General features: G+C 42.0%; 1 protein-coding gene across 4 annotated transcripts in view; it reads right to left on the bottom strand.

The window, feature by feature from the left end:
- Evl (Enah/Vasp-like) overlaps positions 1-19,405 on the bottom strand; it is a 160,030-nt gene that overhangs the window by 53,388 nt on the left and 87,237 nt on the right. For all 4 annotated transcript variants that reach the window (XM_020176223.2, XM_074067176.1, XM_074067175.1 and 1 more), the window contains exon 2: positions 1,130-1,298. In XM_020176223.2, the coding sequence (XP_020031812.1) occupies positions 1,130-1,298 (169 nt within the window). The remainder of the gene's footprint in view (positions 1-1,129; positions 1,299-19,405) is intronic.

Below are 19,405 nucleotides of genomic sequence, written 5' to 3' on the forward strand. Positions count from 1 at the left end.
AGAACAGGAAAACAGCTTAGAAAGTTTCTAGAAAAACCTCAGACCATTAAGGCTCGTCAATAAAGGAAAGGGATGGCTCTGGAGGTATTAAGAGTTCAGGGTTAGACAGTGTCTTTTATCAGGAGCTCTGAAATGGGGATGATACTTTAGCCATGGAATGTGAAACTTAATAGGGCTATTTTGGTCAAAGCAGAAACCCAGTTAATAGGCAACACACAAAAACAGAACCCACAGTTTCTGTTCTCTCTTTTCTAACTGCTATCAAGCTCATGCTTTCAGAGACAACAGGTAACCTGCTGCTTATCTTTACCAAAGCTTGACCACAGAGCTGCCAGAAGACATGGTTTAAGGAGCTTTTTTTTTTTCCCCATGAACACTGAAACCTCAGATACGTTAACTTCTCCTCAGAGCACGGAGGAGAGCACTGAGGTACTCACTAAGGTCACTGTGGTTGAGCAGACAGCCTGTTTCTTCATGTCTCAATTTTAGTCTGTGTCATGTCAGACTACTTTGCCTTAGTTATGTGTGTAGACATTTGTGACATGGGCAGACAAGGTTTACTACCTTGTAATCTGCACAGGTATTTGTCAGGTGTACTAACTACCTCATCTGATCTGTCTATGATGTACTATAAGGAAGAGGAATAAAACTAGTTCTCAAATCATCTTGAAAGTCTTTCCAAAGTAAGATTTAGGTGGTTGATAAATAAATATATACAAGTAGCCAAGGCTGGTTTTGAACTCACAATCCTAATGTTAGGATTACAGACATGTGCCACCATACCTGGCTAACCAAAAATCTAAATAGCAATCTTATCTATGGATATGTAAATGGGGAATAAGACTAAAACATCTGTGTACTATATTTTTCAAAGATATTCACATCTTTTATTTTGTTATAACCTGACAATAACACAGTGAAGTAGGCAGGATTAGATTATTGTCTCCACATGATCAATGTGAAAACTTGAAGTTCAGAAAAGACAGTTTACTTATGGTCTCATACCTTGGAGTATGAGGCAACAGAGTCAGAATCTGGATTCGGATCTCTGATTCCAAATATTGACCTCTTCTTTTCCCCAAACACATGTGGGGAGGTGAACAATACAGGGATGTGATCGGTGACTCACCTGCTGATCCTGTAGCTTGACTCCAACGACTCTGAAGGTGTTGCTGGCAGTGTTGTGGTAGATGTTGATTCGGCTGAATCCCTGCTGGCCAGGCTTGATTGGTACCCATTTCTTACTGGTGTCATCGTAGACCATCACGGAAGCCCGGGCTTGGCAGATACTTTGTTCGCTATATATAGAGAAAAAAACTTCAGTGTCAGCTATGGTGGATGGGAGCTGACTCTACCCTTCTCTAAATCATAGGCCAAAAAACAGGCTGCTGGACATAAAGAAGTTCTCTAACTACCAAATCTTCCAACTGTCTATAGTAGGGCTGCCCAGTGAGGTGAAGAATTTTATTCTCCAATAACCATGAAGAGTGGGGAGGAGGTTCTGTGCCAAAACTGTGAGTAAATGAGAAAAGACACTCAGCTTTGCTAAAGACACTTGAATGACACAGGAATTATTATAATTTGACAATTATCTACAATACTGTAGGTACTGTGGTAAATAAACCAGTGCATTAAAGCACAATTTGTCACCCCCATTTTATAAATGAGAAAACAATGGCTTAGAACCTGGCAAAGATTTACACAAGTTCACATAGGCAGTCAGTGATGAAATTTGGGGTTTCCAACCAGTTCTGTCCTACTCTAGAGCACACCATATGAAGAATATTTTTTGCAGCTTTTAACAAAAATGCTCAATTTATGGCATTATGATACACGACAGGGTAGCATCAGATAGGCTATGCACACAATGAAGTGGTTAGATGATCTAAGAACAGAGCAGCAATACATCAAAATACACAGATGGCTTCATTTCACTTTGTTAAAGACATTTACCTAGCAAAGCAACCTCCTCTGTTAAGAATACAACAGAAAATTAGGGAAGCAGTAGCTCCTGGAGAGGCAAAATGTCATCACTTAAAACTAATACACTAAAAGGCCTGCAATCATATTTAGAGGCTGTCTTTCAGAGCCTGCTGGCTCTCCATTTACATATAAACCCAATAATTTTAAACATAGTCTCAGTCTCTAGTATATTAGGATTTCCAAATTGAAAAAGGTCAGATGTGGTTATTAAAGGTAGACACATAGACAAGAATGGAGAGCAGCAGTTATCATAAAGGGAGGCCGTATAAAGACAATGATGAGCTACAAACAAGATTAAAACCCAACTATTTGAGAGCAATAATACAAAAGCTAAGTATGTACAATAATAGATAATAATAATAACGAAGTCAAGCAGTCAAGAAAAAACCACATTATGTTCATGTTACCATATTTAAAAAGGCAGGGAATTTCCAGGTGTGGGGTGGATCATGATCCATCACTCTAGAGGTGGAGCTTGTGAAGATTTTGGAGATTGTGAGGATTGTAGTTCAATCCCAGCTGGAGCAAAAAAGTTCTTGACACCCCATCTCAATCAATGAAAGCTGGGTGGAGTGGCACGTGCCCATCATCCCAGCTATGTGGGAAACATAAATAGGAGAATAGCAGTCCAGGGTGGCCAGAACATAAATACGATATCCAATTTGAGAAATATCTAAAGCAAAAATGCCTGGGGGTTTGGCTCAAGTGGTAGACCACTTGCCTGGCAAACACAAGGCCAGGAGTTCAAACCCTAGTCCCACAAACAAACAAACAAACAAACAAAAACCAAAACAAAGATGGCAGGGAACCAAAATACTTGGATTAGATTCCTAGATCCCTATACCCTGCTCTGTGGCTCCTGGGTGACAGAAATAGTGTTTTGGGTTTTTTTTTTTTTGCGGTACTAGAATTTGAACTCAGGGCCTACACCTTGAGTCACTCCACCTGCCCTTTTCTGTGAAGGGTTTTTCGAGATAGATTCTCACAAACTATTTGCCCAGGCTGGCTTCAAACTGTGATCCTCCTGATCTCTGCCTCCTGAGTAGCTAGGATTACAGGTGTGAGCCACGGGCGCCCAGCAAGAAATAGTGGTTTTTATAAACTTAGTTCTCAGTGATTTGGAGACCTAAACTTGGCCAATGTAGTTAGTTCCTAAGCACCGCAGAGGGCTGAGCTTCCTTAGGACCTCCTCTGTTGCGCGAATATCGTGGATGATGCAGTGTGTAGCCTCTTACCATCCTAACAGTACTGCTGGGTAGAGTACCCTGACGAGGGCCTTTCCCTTTTTACTTGAGAGGAATTCCCATGCATAATTATGACTGTGAAGTGCCAGTGCTAGGTCTCAATCTTGCCATGACCCACTTGGCTCTTGCCCTGGGGCTAAGTCGTCTAGGGCAGCCTGTTATCAGCCAGCCTCCCAAGCCTGGTGCTGAGGGCTCAGGATGGCTAAAGCCGTACTAGGAACGAACTGCAAGCAAGGGCTGTGGTTTGCAGTGTGCTGCATCTTTCTTCTGCATGGCACGTCACTCATCGCATGGACACTTAAAGGACAGTAGGTAGGTTTCTGTGTTTCAGAGCCCAGAATACTGTATCTTTTAAGAAAGCAGCTTAGGAGGACTTGCTCCTCCCCTGGCTAAGTCTGTCATGAACTTTAGTAGAAATCAGAGTAAACTGCACAGAATCAGTCAGGCCTTGGTTCAAGTCATAGTCTCATCCCAATATAAACTAATCATAAATTGAGTTATGGGTTAAGTTTTGTTGTTTACTCTTAAATGATATACTCAGTTGCTCACTGTGACAATGGGCAAGTTGATGTGTGTTCCAGATAGTTCTCAGGAGCTGGAGGAATACTGAGATACAGCATGGTAAGGGATTCCTGGAATGGCTCAAGTTATAAAACACCTGCCTAGCAAGTGTAAGGTCTGGAGTTCAAACACCAGTACGAGAGAGAGAGAGAGAGAGAGAGAGAGAGAGAGACAGAGACAGAGACAGCATGATATCAGTCAACAAAGCAAAGCAAGATATTATTATATCACAAGGATCTGAATTGGAATCCCAGCTCCATCACTTACTGGCATGTGAACATGAAGCCCTTGTAATGATTCTGGGAGGACCATGTCCAGGAAGACACTATGTGATAGGGCAAGGGCAATGCTTTCTAAAGTCCATGGGCAGCTATGGAAGCGTGACCTTCAACCTCCTTCAGGAGAGCCCATTATGGAAGCAGAGCAGACCAAAAGTGGCCAGCATGTGCACAGAGGCTGTGTGTTTCCCAGGCCACTCCCAGCCACTGACTGAACACGGTAGGGGTATCAGTGCCAATCCATGCCTGTCCAATATGGGAAGCAAAACTTCCTTAGGGGAAGTTTTGGCATAGGGACTATCAGTAGCCTGGCCCAGACTTTCTCAGAGCTGCATTACACTGTGAGATGCTTCTGCTCCTCCTCCTTGTCCTCTGCATCGAGACTTCAGATTCTCCCTGCCTCCTCCTACTCCCTTCACCTTCCACCAAGATTTCCCAATAAATCTTTTACATGTTAATTCGCTGAATGGTCTTGGTGTTTGCTTCTTGGAAGACTCAAAATGAAGCACTGCTACAGTACAGTTTCCACAAGGACAGGAACACACTTGTTCCATTCTCTGCTGTGCTCTAGAATCTGGCACACAGCAGATACCTAGCAGATGCTGACAGAGACTCTCAGAGCAGAAAAGAACCCTGGATGATCTCATCTAATCCTGCCTTAAGTCTAGTAAAGCAGCCCTGACAATTGTACATTGAGCTTTTGAACAACAGGGAACTGAACATATTACTCTTCAAAGCATCCTGCTGGTTGTCAAACGGCTTTCATTTAGACAAGCCTCCATGTTCTGAGTGATATTCCACTCACTCTTCTCCAATCACAGAGGATGTTCTGGACAGCTTGTGACTATCCACTGGACAACCAAAGGCACATCATGGTGCTTCCATCCATTATTCTATGACAAAGCTACCAGTCCCTTTGCCATCCCATAACTCTCCTCTATCCAGTCCCCAATTTGTCACATTCTCTCCTTGTGTCTGAAAAATTGGACACAATATCTTAGCCTTAGTCTGACAAACACTGATGCCAGTGAGTCAAGGAACATTTAACTGGCTGGGCACAGTGGCTCAGGTCTACAATCCCAGATACTTAGAGGCAAAGACTGGGAGGATCATAGCTCAAGGCTAACCTGGGCAAAAAGTTAGTGAGACCTCATTTCAACCAGTAAGATGAGTATGGCTGCCTGTGCTTGTGTCCCCAACTCCACAGGAGACCACAGGTAGGATGACTGTGATCTGAGGCTGGACTCAGGCAAAAACACAAGACCCAACTTGAAAAATAACTAAAAGCAGAAAAGGGCTGGAGGCATGGCTCAAGTAGTAGCAAGCATGGGGCCCTGAGTTTAAACCCCAGCACTGCCAAAAAAAACCCCAAACAAACAAAAAACCCATTCAAAACAAACAAACAAAACCCCTTGCTGTTATCTCAACCAGCAAAACCCCTTGTTCCTTCCTATTATTGCTTATACTCTTTCTACAACAAAATTAGAGATAAGGGCAAAATAGTTTCTGCTGGGTATTGAGGGGGGGGAGTGGGAGGGGGCGGAGTGTGTGGTAAGGGAGGGGGTGGGGGCAGGGGGGAGAAATGAACCGAGCCTTGTATGCACATATGAATAATAAAAGAAAAATGAAAAAAAAAATAAAGTACTAAAAAAAAAAAAAAGAAAAAAACCATTTAATCAAGAAACAGAGACAAGGAGGCCAATCCCTACCTACAGGGAGCTTATAGCTAGTCAGGGAGTCAGGCAAGTAATTACAAACCTTACCTTCCCAGGGAAGCCAGGGGAGACTTTCTGAAGATGGGGAGTTAAAAATGAAGGTATTCAACCACTAGATGAATTCAGGAAGTAGATGTGGGATTTGAGGTGCAGGAGATAGGCAGCTCAGACAGAGGCAGAGGTAAGAATCACATGGTACACAGGAAGCTGAACCCCAGTGGGGGTTCAGTATACTTGGGGGTATCATGCATGTCAACAGAGATGATATAAATAAAGCACTTTGTTCTGGATTGCCACCTACCAGATGCTTCAACACCAATGGCTTTTTTTTGTTGTTGTTATTGCAATTATAGCCACAGGTTCCTTTTTATTATTATTATTGTTGTTATTATTATTATTATTTGCTGTTGTTTTTAACACTAGGTTAAAATTAAACTTATGGTTAACCAAAAACCCTGAGTTTTCCCTGCCCCCTACTTGAATAGTACTTGTATGTTTCTGCTTATTTTACTGCCATTTACAAAACCTAAATGTAAGAAAATACACATTTATTCTACTTATGATTAGCCTTGTTAACTTAGGCTTATTATTCTTTTGGAACTTTTTTTTGTTTTAATAAAATCTCAACCACTATCTAGTTGTCACCACCTCTGAACTCTACCTGTTCAACTGTCTTCTCAACATCTTCACTTGGATGAATGCTCAAATTCTGTACTATACACACACTCCACTGGATCATAAACTCATTGTGTCCAAGTCAGCTATCCTTTGAGGAAATATAATTTGATAGATTCTTTTTTAAAATATTATTTGCTGAATAAATGGAAATATGGGCTACTTTTAAAACACATTCATACAAGATTTTCTTTACTAAATAAAAGAGACTATTTCTACTTCCTTCCCAACAGGGCCTATTGAAATTTAGGCCTGTGTGGACATGGCCTCAGAGCTCCCACTGCCTCCCATAGCATCTGATGAAAACCATCCACATGGGCTAGGGATGCAGTTCAGTGGCAGAGCACTTGCCTAGCATGCACAAGGTCCCTCTATGGCAATGTAACAAAATAAAACCAAGAGAAACCTCATCCTGAAGCTAGAGAAAAAGGTAAGGCTGATTCTTATGAAGTCTTGATCTCTTACAGGCTTTTAAAAATGTGATTGTAATAATCAATAGATGTGTGTGTTATATGTGTGTTGGGGCGAGGGTATCGGTCAAAATACATGGTTTGATTTGTTGTGCATGGTGCTAAACTACGGGTCAAACAGGCTTTTTTACCTGGGAACTTATAGGTTGTTCTGAGCAGCAGGGACAACTAGAGTTGGGAGAAGGATCTTTTAAAATAATCAGCAAAGTTCTACTGTCATCTTGGCCTTCTGTAAAATATTTGTAATCCTATAAAAATATTTGAGCCTCTAATTTCTCTACAAGGGGTTTTGAGACACAAACTCTAAAGAAGGCTTCAGACTGCACTTTTGTTAGGTTAGAGGAGAAATGCCATGTGACTCTGGTGTACCTCATCTGTACTTCAGGAACCTCCTCTGACCTCAGAGGTCTCTCAGGTAAGTGGTGAGTACTCACTAACTCTTCCTCCTGCCTAGCACCAGCCCACGTGTGGTAGGGAAGAAGAGAGAAGGCAAGTTCTCTGTCTTATTGTCAGTTGGGCAGTTAACTTTTTTGGACCATGTACCATAGACCACTTTTGAATATCTGTTGAAATAGCTCTCAAAGGTAATAAAGCACACCGCACACTTCCTGCACATGACTGTGAAAACTGATCATGGATCTTTGTGGTTTCAACAAAGAATTCACTGATGCATTTGGAGATAAAAATTAATATACAGGGGAAAATTCCCACAGCGTACACCCCATGGTGATGGCAGCCTAAAGCCAGGCTTGATCTCTTGCTGGCTGATCCTTCTGAAAAAGTACAGGCTTCATGCTTCACCAGTTGTCCAACTCTCACTCCATCACTTATGTATGACCAAGAACAAGGTTTTCAAATTTCTCATGGACTCACCCGATACTCCATTGCATCCTGTTTTTTCCTGTGCACAACTGATATAGCATCCCTTCCTGCCTATGGACATCTTTCAGGCTTTCCAAGGCATGTGCTACAAAAGCTTGAAGAGAGTAAATTCATAAAGTAAGGGTAAATGGAGGCGGGCTGACTATAAGGCTCACTGGAAATGTGAGTTCATGGCTAAGCTTAAGAAACATGAAGGACTCGGTTCTTCTTAGAAGAGCCTAGTTCCTGCCACACATGCCCACTTGTGCTCTACCACAGCACTTCTCAATTTGTCCTACTGCTCAGGATCTGCCCCTCTAGACTGTGAGCTCTTTGAAGGTACAGACTTTGTTGTTTTCCCTGTGGTAAACTTATGCTTAAATTCTATATGATGTTATAAATACTGGTAACTGTTGAACAAATGACTCTAGGACCGTGGGGGAGAAAAGTATATTTATAATTGTGTGCCAACAGATACCTTAAAAGCAACTGAGGCCAATAGGAAAAGGGGACCAGGAACTAGAGAAAAGGTGAGATCAAGAAGAATTAACCTAGAAGGTAACACACACGCACAGGAAATCAATGTGAGTCAATGCCCTGTATAGCTATCCTTATCTCAACCAGCAAAAACCCTTGTTCCTTCCTATTATTGCTTATACTCTCTCTTCAACAAAATTAGAGATAAGGGCAAAATAGTTTCTGCTGGGTATCGAGGGGGTGGGGGGGAGAGGGAGGGGCCGGAGTGGGTGGTAAGGGAGGGGGTGGGGGCAAGGGGGAGAAATGACCCAAGCCTTGTATGCACATATGAATAACAATAAAAAAAATTGTGTGCCAACTCCACTTATTCAATACAATCCTACTCCACTTATTCTCACAGAGACAGCAGCTGCCAACTAACAGCATCTGTCACAGATTACCATTGGTGTTCTCATCTCACCAGTGGCTGGATCGGGAGAGTCAGGAAACCCCATCTCTGAGGGTGACCTATTGTACAAAGGGAGGCTACTGAGGCAGTCTGTTGCCTTTAAAGGTGCATCTTGGCTCTGCCCAAGCCCAGGGGTACAGACCCACTCCTCTCCGAGGAGGCTGACCATACTAAATCCTGAGGCCGCTGGGAGAATACAGGCTACCCTCTGCTCCCCTGGAGGGTCTGCCTAGAGCCACATTCTTTGCTGCTTGGATCTTTTACTGGAAAGAACAGGATCAATGTCTACCTCTCTCCCATACTGACAGTGTTCCTGCTCAGCTTCAATGCCCTGACTTGGGGATTTGCTTCAGATAGAGCAGCTCATCCCACTCTATCTTGGGGGCTCAATTCATCTCTCCAACAGGACTGGGAAAACTAGCATTTGCCCATGAATGGGTAGCTTCCAGAGAGATAGGGCATTCTGCACTGAAACTGGTATAGTCTCAGGCACACAGGGGAAGGTAGTTGCAAGCCCCTTCTGGACCTGGCTTCTGTCCCTAATGATACACTGAACCAACTCCAGTTACTTGGCCCTGATGGTGAATCAAACACTGCTGATGACATTCTCTCTCCTAACTGACTCCCAGACTTTATACTTTTCTGGCTCTCCATTTATCTGTCAGATGATTCCTTTTCAGCCTCCTTTATAGTTTTTTCTATTTACCTCTTAGGATAGGGTTTTTAAGCTGGGATCAAGGAAAGGCTTGAAGAGGCTAAGAATTCTCTGAAATCATTTGTAAAGGCATATGTGTAATCTTCTACAGATAGGCATTTACTGTGTTCTCAAATGGCTCCCTGCTCCAAAACCAATTTTAAAGTCACCTTAAAAATTGGTGTTTCTCACATGTGAACTGCTTAGCATTTCCCTTCCTTTTCTCAAAACTGTGTGCACTTTAAGAATAAGGTAAAGTGTTAATTACAATATAAACTCTCAGATCCTTTAGGAAGGAGAGTCTGATTCAGTGTGAGTCTCAGGTGGGGCCTGGGTCTCTTTATAACACATACTTTTGCTGATTCTAATGCAAACAGTTCATGAAGTAAACTTTGAGGATCACTGATTTTCAAATCTCTTCATGGGCTACTTTTATACATGATCACCAATGTGTTGACAAACCTATTTGATGTTGACACCGAATTAGATGAATCTGATCCTGACCTTCCATCTAAGCTATTGAACCACACTTTCCAACTACTGGATGTACCTTAGCTACCTCAAAATTCAACATTCTCAAACAGAAAGTCTTCTTTTCATGTTCTGTATTTCAGGGAATGGCAAGAGCATCTCTCCAAGGCTGTATCTGAAACCTGAAAGTTTCTTTTATTTAATTTATTCTTTTTTTTTTTGGTGGTACTGAGATTTGAACTCAGGGCCTCATGCTTGCTAGGCAGGTGCTCCACTGCTTGAGCCCTCCCACAGCCCTGAAAGTCACTTTAGATACTTCTTTGTACCTAGAGCTCTATGGCCAACAGGCCAGTTGTTAGACTTCTTAAGTATCTTTTGGGTTTGTTATTTTCTCTCCTTTCTTGTCACCAGAATCCTACCCTATGTTATTTATCATCTAGATCACCACAATAGCCTTCTGGCTGCTCCTCTTGCTTCTGAATTCAAGTCTCATGACCATCAATACACCTTTCACAAGATCACAGGAGAGTCCTTCATCAAAGCTGACTGTGCCTCTTCTCCCACTGGGAATTCTGCCACTTACTAGCTATTATGATCTCAGACAAGTTACCTAACTTCTCTGTTCCTCATCATCTCCTTATCTGTATCTCATCTTTCCTTTATCTGTCATACCTCTCCTTTTTATTTTCTTACCTTCTCCAAAGATTGTTTGGAGAGTTAAGACTTACTACACATCGGCATGAAAGCATAGCCTGAATAATGCAGGCACTAGTCAGTTCCTGGGAAGGTCCTTAGAAGTCTTCACATTCTGGCCTTGCCTACCTGCCCACAGCTGACCCACATCCTGAACTTAGTCTTGTGGAAATACTCATGACTCCTACAGATCCTGGTCTCCACAACCTCTCTGCTCTAGCTCATGCTGTTCTTCTGCTAAAATGGGTCAGTAATTCCTACTAACCCATAAGTAATTCAGATGTATGTTATCTCTTTTAGAAAACCTTCCTTGAAACCCTAGGCTGAGCTAGATGGTCCTCCCCTGTGACCAATTACCATATTCTGTGCTGACCACCCTAACAGCCCTTCCTAAACAATATTGCCACAGCTGTCTTACTTTAGGTCCCTCTGATAATTGACAAATGCTATTTCCTCCAGATAGGCTCCCCAATATATTGATCAAAAGGATTTCAGGTATAGTTCCCTTGCCACACATTTATCTTTGGAGGTCCCCAACAACAGGGCAGACCCCTAGGCAGGTCCTGAGAACTTCCTTCCTTGTTTTCAATGAACTGATGTGGCCCACACCCTACCTGGTACATTTCAGTGAGGAAAGTGAGTTCAACCACAGCTAGTAAGTAGTAAAGCTGGGACTGGCAGCAAAAGCATCCCCCTGAAATTCATGGCAATTAAAATGCCTTTGCTGGTATTATTCAGGAAGAAAGTTATTTTGTCAGATGCTTTCTCCTTATTACATTCAGAGTTTTGAATCTTACCTTTTCTTAAAGCTCAGGTAAAGCATCATTGCCTTCAGAAAACACATGTGCAAGCCAGAGCAATGAGGCAAGAAGAAGAAATAAAAGGAATACAAATAGGTAAAGAAACTGTCAAAATATCCCTATTTGCAGACGATATGATCCTATACCTTAAAGACCCAAAAAACTCTACCCCAAAATTCCTAGACACCATAAAGAGCTATAGCAAGGTGGCAGGATACAAAATCAACTTACAGAAATCATTAGCTTTTCTGTACACCAACAACGAACAAACTGAGAAGGAATATATGGAAACAATTCCATTCACGATAGCCTCAAAAAAATCAAATACCTAGGCGTAAACTTAACAAAGGATGTGAATGACCTCTACAAGGAGAACTACAAATCCCTGAAGAAAGAGATCGAGGAAGACTACAGAAGATGGAAAGATCTCCCATGCTCATGGATTGGTAGAATCAACATAGTAAAAATGGCTATACTACCAAAAGCAATCTACATGTTTAATGCAATTCCCATCAAAATTCCAATGACTTTCATCACAGAGATTGGAAATCTACCCTAAAGTTTATTTAGAAACACAAAGAGAAAGCAAATAGCCAATACTCAGCAAAAAGAGCAATGCTGGAGGTATCACAATACCCGACTTCAAACTATATTACAAAGCAATAGCAACAAAAACAGCATGGTACTGGCACAAAAACAGATATGAAGACCAGTGGAACAGAATAGAGGACCCGGAAATGAAACCACACAACTATACTCACCTTATTTTTGACAAAGGTGCCAAAAATATACGATGGAGAAAAAGACAGCCTCTTCAACAAATGTTGCTGGGAAAAGTGGTTATTCATCTGCAAGAAACTGAAACTAGATCCATGTCTATCACCTTGTACTAGTATCAACTCAAAATGGATCAAGGACCTTACTATCAGATCCAAAACTCTGAAGTTAGTACAGGAAGGAGCAGGAAACACTCTGGAAGCAATAGGTATAGGCAAGGACTTCCTCAATAGAACCCCAGCAGCCCAGCAACTAAGAGAAAGAATGGACAAATGGGACTTCATAAAATTAAAAAGCTTCTGCACAACAAAAGAAATGGTCTCTAAACTGAAGAGACTACCCACAGAGTAGGAGAAAATATTTGCCAGCTATACATCAGACAAAGGACTGATAACCAGAATATATAGGGAACTTAAGAAACTAAACTCTCCCAAAATCAATGAACCAATAAAGATATGGGCAACTGAACTAAACAGAACTTTCTCAAAAGAAGAAATTCAAATGGCCAAAAAACACATGAAAAAATGCTCACCATCTCTAGCCATAAAGGAAATGCAAATTAAAACCACACTAAGATTCTACCTCACCCTTGTTAGAATAGCCATCATTAGCAACACCAACAACAACAGGTGTTGGCGAGGATGTGGAGAAAAAGGAACCCTCTTACACTGCTGGTGGGAATGCAAGCAAGTGCAACCACTCTGGAAAAAAATTTGGAGGCTTCTTAAAAATCTAAACACAGATCTGCCATATGATCCAGAAATCCCACTTCTGGGGATATACCCAAGGAATGCAACACAGGTTACTCCAAGGGCACCTGCACACCCATGTTTATTGCAGCGCTATTCACAATAGCCAAGTTATGGAAACAACCAAGATGCCCCAATACTGACAAATGGATCAAGAAAATGTGGTATTTAAACACAATGGAATTTTATTCAGCCATGAAGAAGAATGAAATCTTATCATTTGCAAGTAAATGGATGGAACTGGAAAACATCATTCTGAGTGAGGTTAGCCAGGCTCAGAAGACCAAAAATTGTATGTTCTCCCTCATATGCGGACTTTAGATCTAGGGCAAACACAGCAATGTTGTTGGACTTGGGTCACATGACAACGGGAGAGCACATATGGGAGGTATGTGGATAGGTAGTAAACCCAAAACATGAAAGCGTTTGATGTCCCCACTCCAGAGGAACTAATACAGAAACCTTAAAGCGACAGAGGGCAACACGAGAAGGGGATCAGGCACCAGTATAAAGATCAGTTAGAGATGAAGCAACTTGGGTTGTAAACATTTGTACGTGGAAGCAATGCTAGGAATCTCTCTGTATAGCTATCCTTAACTAGCAAAAATGCTTTGTCTTTCTTATTATGCTTATGTCTTCTCTTCAACAAAATTAGAGATAAAGGCAGAACAGGTTCTGCCTGGAAGTGAAGGCGGGACGGAGGGATAGGTAGGGGTGGGGGACAAGGGGGAGAAATGACACAAACAATGTATGCACATGTGAATAAATGAATAAAAAAAAAGAATTCACCTGTGCATTCACTCCTATTCATTTAACAACTACTAAAATGAGGGCGTGTTTGCCCCAAAGACAATTGCAAAACGGGTACAGGAGAGTTCTAGAGGAAGGAAAATACCAGGTCCTGTGGGAGGAGTTCTCATCTATAAATCACAACTAATTAAGAATGTGAGTATATTTTCTATAGCGATTAACACAATGCATGTCTTGAGTCACTGCATGTGAAGCAGTCCCGTCCCTGTGTTCAGCAGGTGTATCTCTGCCCCAGAGCCATCCAAGGTTCTGTGTGTTTCTGATCACTTTTGAGTTTTCATGAAAGCTATTTAGAGCATCTCTGTCTCCTAAAGGTTATGAGTGTCTTGAGGGCAGGCCACATGTGAGTCATCAGACCTCCCCTTATCCTCTGGATATAGTCTGAAGCCTTGGATTTAGCAGGCTGAGCCCAGGATCTGGCAGAGCAATTAGTAAGTAGAGAACAGGCACCTGGAGATAAGTATTTTCAACCAAGTGGAAACAGACTCAGACTCTGAGGCTGTGTGACTTGTTTATTTTTAACATATAAGCCATTTAAGTGAACTCTAAAAGTGGCTGAGCCTATCAGTAAGGAAGCTCCTTTGCTAGGAGCAAGGCAGCTTCCACTGAGAATATAGGGGCTCATAGCAGCCTATCTGGGCAGCTCTAGGTCAGAGCTGAGCTGCTGTTCACTTGACAAACCTCAAGACAAGGAGTCACCGAGAAAGGAAACAGGAGTCTTTCCTTTTTTTTTTTTTTGATGAGATAGAGGTTTGAACTCAGGGCTTCACACTTGCAAAGCAGGAGCTCTGCTGCTTGGTCCACAGTTCCAGTCCACTTTGCTCTGGTTATTTTGGAGATAAAGGTCTCACAAACTACTTGCCCAGGCTGACCTTAAACCGTGATTCTTCTGATCTCAGCCTCCCAAATAGCTTGGATTACAGTCACGAGCCACCAGAACCCTTTGCTGAATTCTAGTCTCACTTGGAAGCACATCATTGGCTAGTTCTGTAGAACCCTTGCAGGTCAAGCCTGTATGATTTTGTGGGTGATCAAAACGATCACCATGAGGTCATTATTACATTTACTACTACTTCACATTAAATCACACTTGGAGAGAAAGAGCACTGACCAGGACCCCTTCTGGTGGCCTCTCCTTCCAGCCCCCTCAGCGTCCACCCTCACATGTTCCAACTGTTTTGCTCCCACCTGCTGCCTCCTCCAAGGTCTCGGACTTGTCCTCTTTCTCTTCCTCCCAGCATCCTGTTTCCAACTTTTCTGTAGGCTCCTGCAGCACAGCACTAGTTCGGCTCCTCTCCAGAATGATCCTATTCTGACCACTCTCTTTTCCAAGGAGAGGAGCCAAGAAAACATTAGTTTTATTGGCTGGTATCAGAAGGCAAGGCCTAGACACAGTTAATTTATAATGCTGTCACACACAGAGACAGTGGAGGGAAGTTAAGAGAGTACATAACCACGCCACCTCAGGGAGTGAGGTCAAAGCTTTGTAAGATAATGAGCTTTGAAAACTATCTTTTAAATTTGATAGAGATCAAATAAGACTGAGAAAATAAATGGGAGAGTCGATTACATACATGATTAATGCCACCTTAAAAAGGAAAAGGTTGGCTCAAATAAATGGCAAATCTGCAATTTGTGAGCCTTCAGGTAGAGTCAGGGTAAAGCAACCTTCTGTGTGCACATGTGCAGGCATCATTACCTCTTGTTCTTTCAACTCCAATGAGAAAAACAAGGGAGTTCCTCAATAGGGCCTCTGGCTGTTGGGTACTGTCTTTGTGTAACATCCCAGGTTCACTGGGCGTGTTGTGGAGGTCCACTGCAGGGATGGTAGATAACTCCAAGCCTCAATGTGGGGAATCTCTATGCTGGATCCTGAGCCCCACCTTGCACTGTCGCCCACTAAACAGCATGCTGACACCCATGTAGGCCCTCATGCTACCCCCATGTAGCTTAACTTCTCTTCATTACTCTGGCCATACTTGCTACTGTCTTGAAGCACTGTTTCTCTCTCCCCAAACAGAGTATAAGCTCCACAAGACAGGCTTTTGCTTGTTTTTAAAATGTTTTGTTCATCTCTGCAGCCCCAGTCACCGAGACCTAGTGATTGCTTAGTAAGTATCTGAATAAATGTTTACTTTTAAGTTTGCTGGGTTCAGTCTCCAGAACCACAAAACAAATAAAAACCAAAGAAAACACCTGACAATAAAAAAACAAAACAAAAAACCCCAGCAAACAAACATCCTGATGTTTGTTTACTGACTATGTACCAAATATATTCCCATGCTTTGTACTTAAAAGGCAATCAGCCATCTTCTGGATGATCTCTGTCCCCAAATGGAGGACATGTGTGCATGCAGAGTCCACATGGCTATAAGTGCTGTATTCTTGTGCAAGGTGCCACCTGGGTGAGAGGAGGGCAAACTTAATTCTGCCCAAGAGATCCCAGGGAGGCTGCCATGACAGAGAAGCAAGGCTTTTCAAGATGAGGAAATGAACCACTTGAGGCACAAAGAAGAGTGTTGGTATAGCATGGAGGCTGGAGGTGTTGTGGGGTGGCTCTGCCTCAGTTACCATCCCAGGGCCTCATCACTTTCTACCAGGGAGCTAGAAAATCCACAGCATGTCCCAATTGAGTTACTAAGAAACACACCTGGAATCACAGCAGTGTCAGAACTGACAAATATCTTGAAGCAACCTGTTTTAGATAGTGGAGATAGACCTTGGGAAGGACAGTGTCTTGCCAACCTCCACCCCTGGCTGACATGTGGAAGTGCTTAGGTGTGACCACAGACCTACATTCTGGGGCACAATGGGCTTTCCTGCTCTACTTAATAATGCAGAAAATCCCCAACTTCAATGCTTTCTTGTTATTTTGAAGCTGCTTTCCTTCTAATCTTTCAGTTTGAAAACTTTCAAATCAGAAATGTACAATGTACACACTTGTCTCTTTCATCTAAATTTGTCCATAATTAACATTATGCCATTTTTTGGGTCTTTTTTTCCTGAGTTATTTGAAAGTAAGCTGGAGATATGATACTTCAGCCCCAGGTTCTTGAACGTGCATTTCCTTAAAAACAGGACATTCCAGTTGGGGATGTGACTCAGTGGTATAGTGCTTGCCTAATATGTGTGAGCCCCTGGATTTGATCCCCAACACAAAGCAAAATAAAATAAAATACACTTCAATTTATAACTTTAAGCACCATTATTTCACCAAAGAGAATCAATAATTTCCTAATAAGTTTAATAGAGTCTATACTAGTTGTTTTTCCCAAAAATGTTTTTGGTATTTTTGGACCCAGCATCTATTCATGCCGTTCATGCAGTTGTGCTATCTGCTTATATCTTTTTAAAGCTGGAATGTTAGGCTAGTTTTTTGTTTTTCACTGATATTGGGTGGTATGGTGAAGAATTCAGGCCTCATCTTACAGGCCATCCCTATTCTGGGTTGTTTCCATGTGATTAGATTCAGAAAAAACACTACACTGGTGATGGTGAGTGCCTATTCCATCACATTGAGTGCCACATAACATTAGGCTGGTTGTTTTGTTTTGTTTTGTTTTTTGTGGTACCAGGGCTTGAACTCAGGGCCTACACCTTGAGCCACTCCACCAGCCCGTTTTTATGATTTTTTTTTTTTTTTGAGATAGGATCTCACAGACTATTTGCCCAGTCTGGCTTTGAATTATGATCCTCCTGATCTCTGCCTCCTGAGATCTGCCTCCTAGGATTACAGGTATGAGCCACCAGCATCTGGTTAGACTATTTTTGATTGGGTTGGTCAAGTGGGTGGTCACCGGATCTCTCACAGAAAGGCACACTTTGCCCTTGGTAATTTGTAAATCATCTATAGCGTGACATTTTTTCTTAATGGGAACAGGTTTGAAGCAAGTTTCATGTTATATACTAGACTTAAAATGTTTATTCTGAAATACTCCTTTAGCCTATGAGAAGTAGGTTCCTGCAATTCTACCACTCAGTCTAGGAAATGTGAAGTCATATCATAAAGCTGTTCAGTTGAAGGGAAGTCCTACACCCCCTTTCTAGGTCTCAGTGTCCCTCTTCCTTGCCAGTGGGAACCACCATCCGGAATATAGTATTTACAAATTTTACATGCTATTCATAGTATAGCTACACAATTATTTTATGATGAGGTTCTCAAACAGTTTTGATCTCACAATGCCTCTATAATTCATAAAAATTAATGAGGATGCCCAAAAGCTTCTGCTTATGTAGATTAAGTATATATTTATCATTGCTTTGGTTTAGATGAGTGTCCTTCAAAGGCCCAAACGTTAAAGGCTTGGTCTCCTAGGGTGGCACTACTGGGAGGTGGAAGAACCTGAGAGGTAGAGCCTAGTGGGAGATCCACAGGTCATTTGGGGCCTGCCCTCAAGGGATTTTGGGATCCCAATCTCTTCCTCTTTAAGTCTTTTTTTGATTCCTAGCTCAGGCTGTGAAAGATTTGCTCCACCTTGCCCTCACACCATGATGTGCCACCTTTGCCAGATGCCCAGAGTAATGGGGCTGCTCTATCTTGGACAGGAACCTCCATAACTGTGAACTAAATGAACCTTTTATTTATAAGATACTTGTCTTTAAAAGCATTTTTGTAGTAATATGAAGTTGGTTAATAAGCCATATTTGAAATTAAAATAGTTTTTTAAAACATAAGACTACACAAGTATACATTTCATTAGCTGTCACAGTAACAGTGTTAATGCATGTCATGTAGTGTGGAAAGTTCCACTGTGCACTTATGATACAAGAGTGAAAAAGGCAAAAAATATCTTAGTATCATCATACAATTTTGACTCAGAATCCTAAAAAGGTCAATCTCCTGACCAAATTTAGAGAACTGCTATACAATAGCAACGAAGACAGTGAATTAGATCTGCATATAGTAAGATGCAGAAACTTAAAACATTGACTGAGTCTCATTTTTGTGAGTGTTAGAAATAAAGAAAGGCTTTGGGCAAATGAAGTCTAAATTCCATGGTAAGCCCAGACATCTTTTCTTCCATTCAAGCAGCTCGAGGATCAGACTGCCATGTCATGGGCAATCAAGATGTTTGCCTTTTCTCCTATGAGACCACTGTCCTACAGGCACTGTCTCCACTTCTCCATCAACTGTTGACAGTCTATTTTATTTTATTATTCATATGTGCATACAAGTCTTGGGTCATTTCTCCCCCCTGCCCCCACCCCCTAACTGTTGACAGTCTAAAATTCTTAGATTGAATCTGTCTCACACCCACTTCCCACATTCTCTCATGGCTTCTCATACCTCAGAAACATTAATAAATTCTGATATGTGCCTGTGTCTTGAACTCTGTGTCTCTAGAGCCTGCGACTTTGATCACGTGTGGAAGTGGAATAGGTTTCTGCATATCCTTGAGATAAGTGGGCCAAGGACTGGGGCAGTATGCTCAGTTCCAAGGGTAAATTAATAGCCTGTAAATGACAGCCTGGCTCCACGCTGGCTAACATACCTGATTCTCAGTGCAGCCACTTGACTCAAATCAATGAACATTGGAGTAACTGCATACTGTGACGCATGGACAGACAGAAATGAGTAACACAAGTGTTCTGTTCTCGAAGAACTCTAGGCTGGTAGGGGAAGTCTGGAATAAACAGACCGTTGAGAGGGATTGCAAAAGGTGCTACCTACAAAAGAGCAGGAGGTCTCTTGTCTCTTA

Source organism: Castor canadensis, chromosome 3 (assembly GCF_047511655.1).
Source record: "Castor canadensis chromosome 3, mCasCan1.hap1v2, whole genome shotgun sequence".
In the NCBI taxonomy this organism is placed as follows: Eukaryota; Metazoa; Chordata; class Mammalia; order Rodentia; family Castoridae; genus Castor; species Castor canadensis.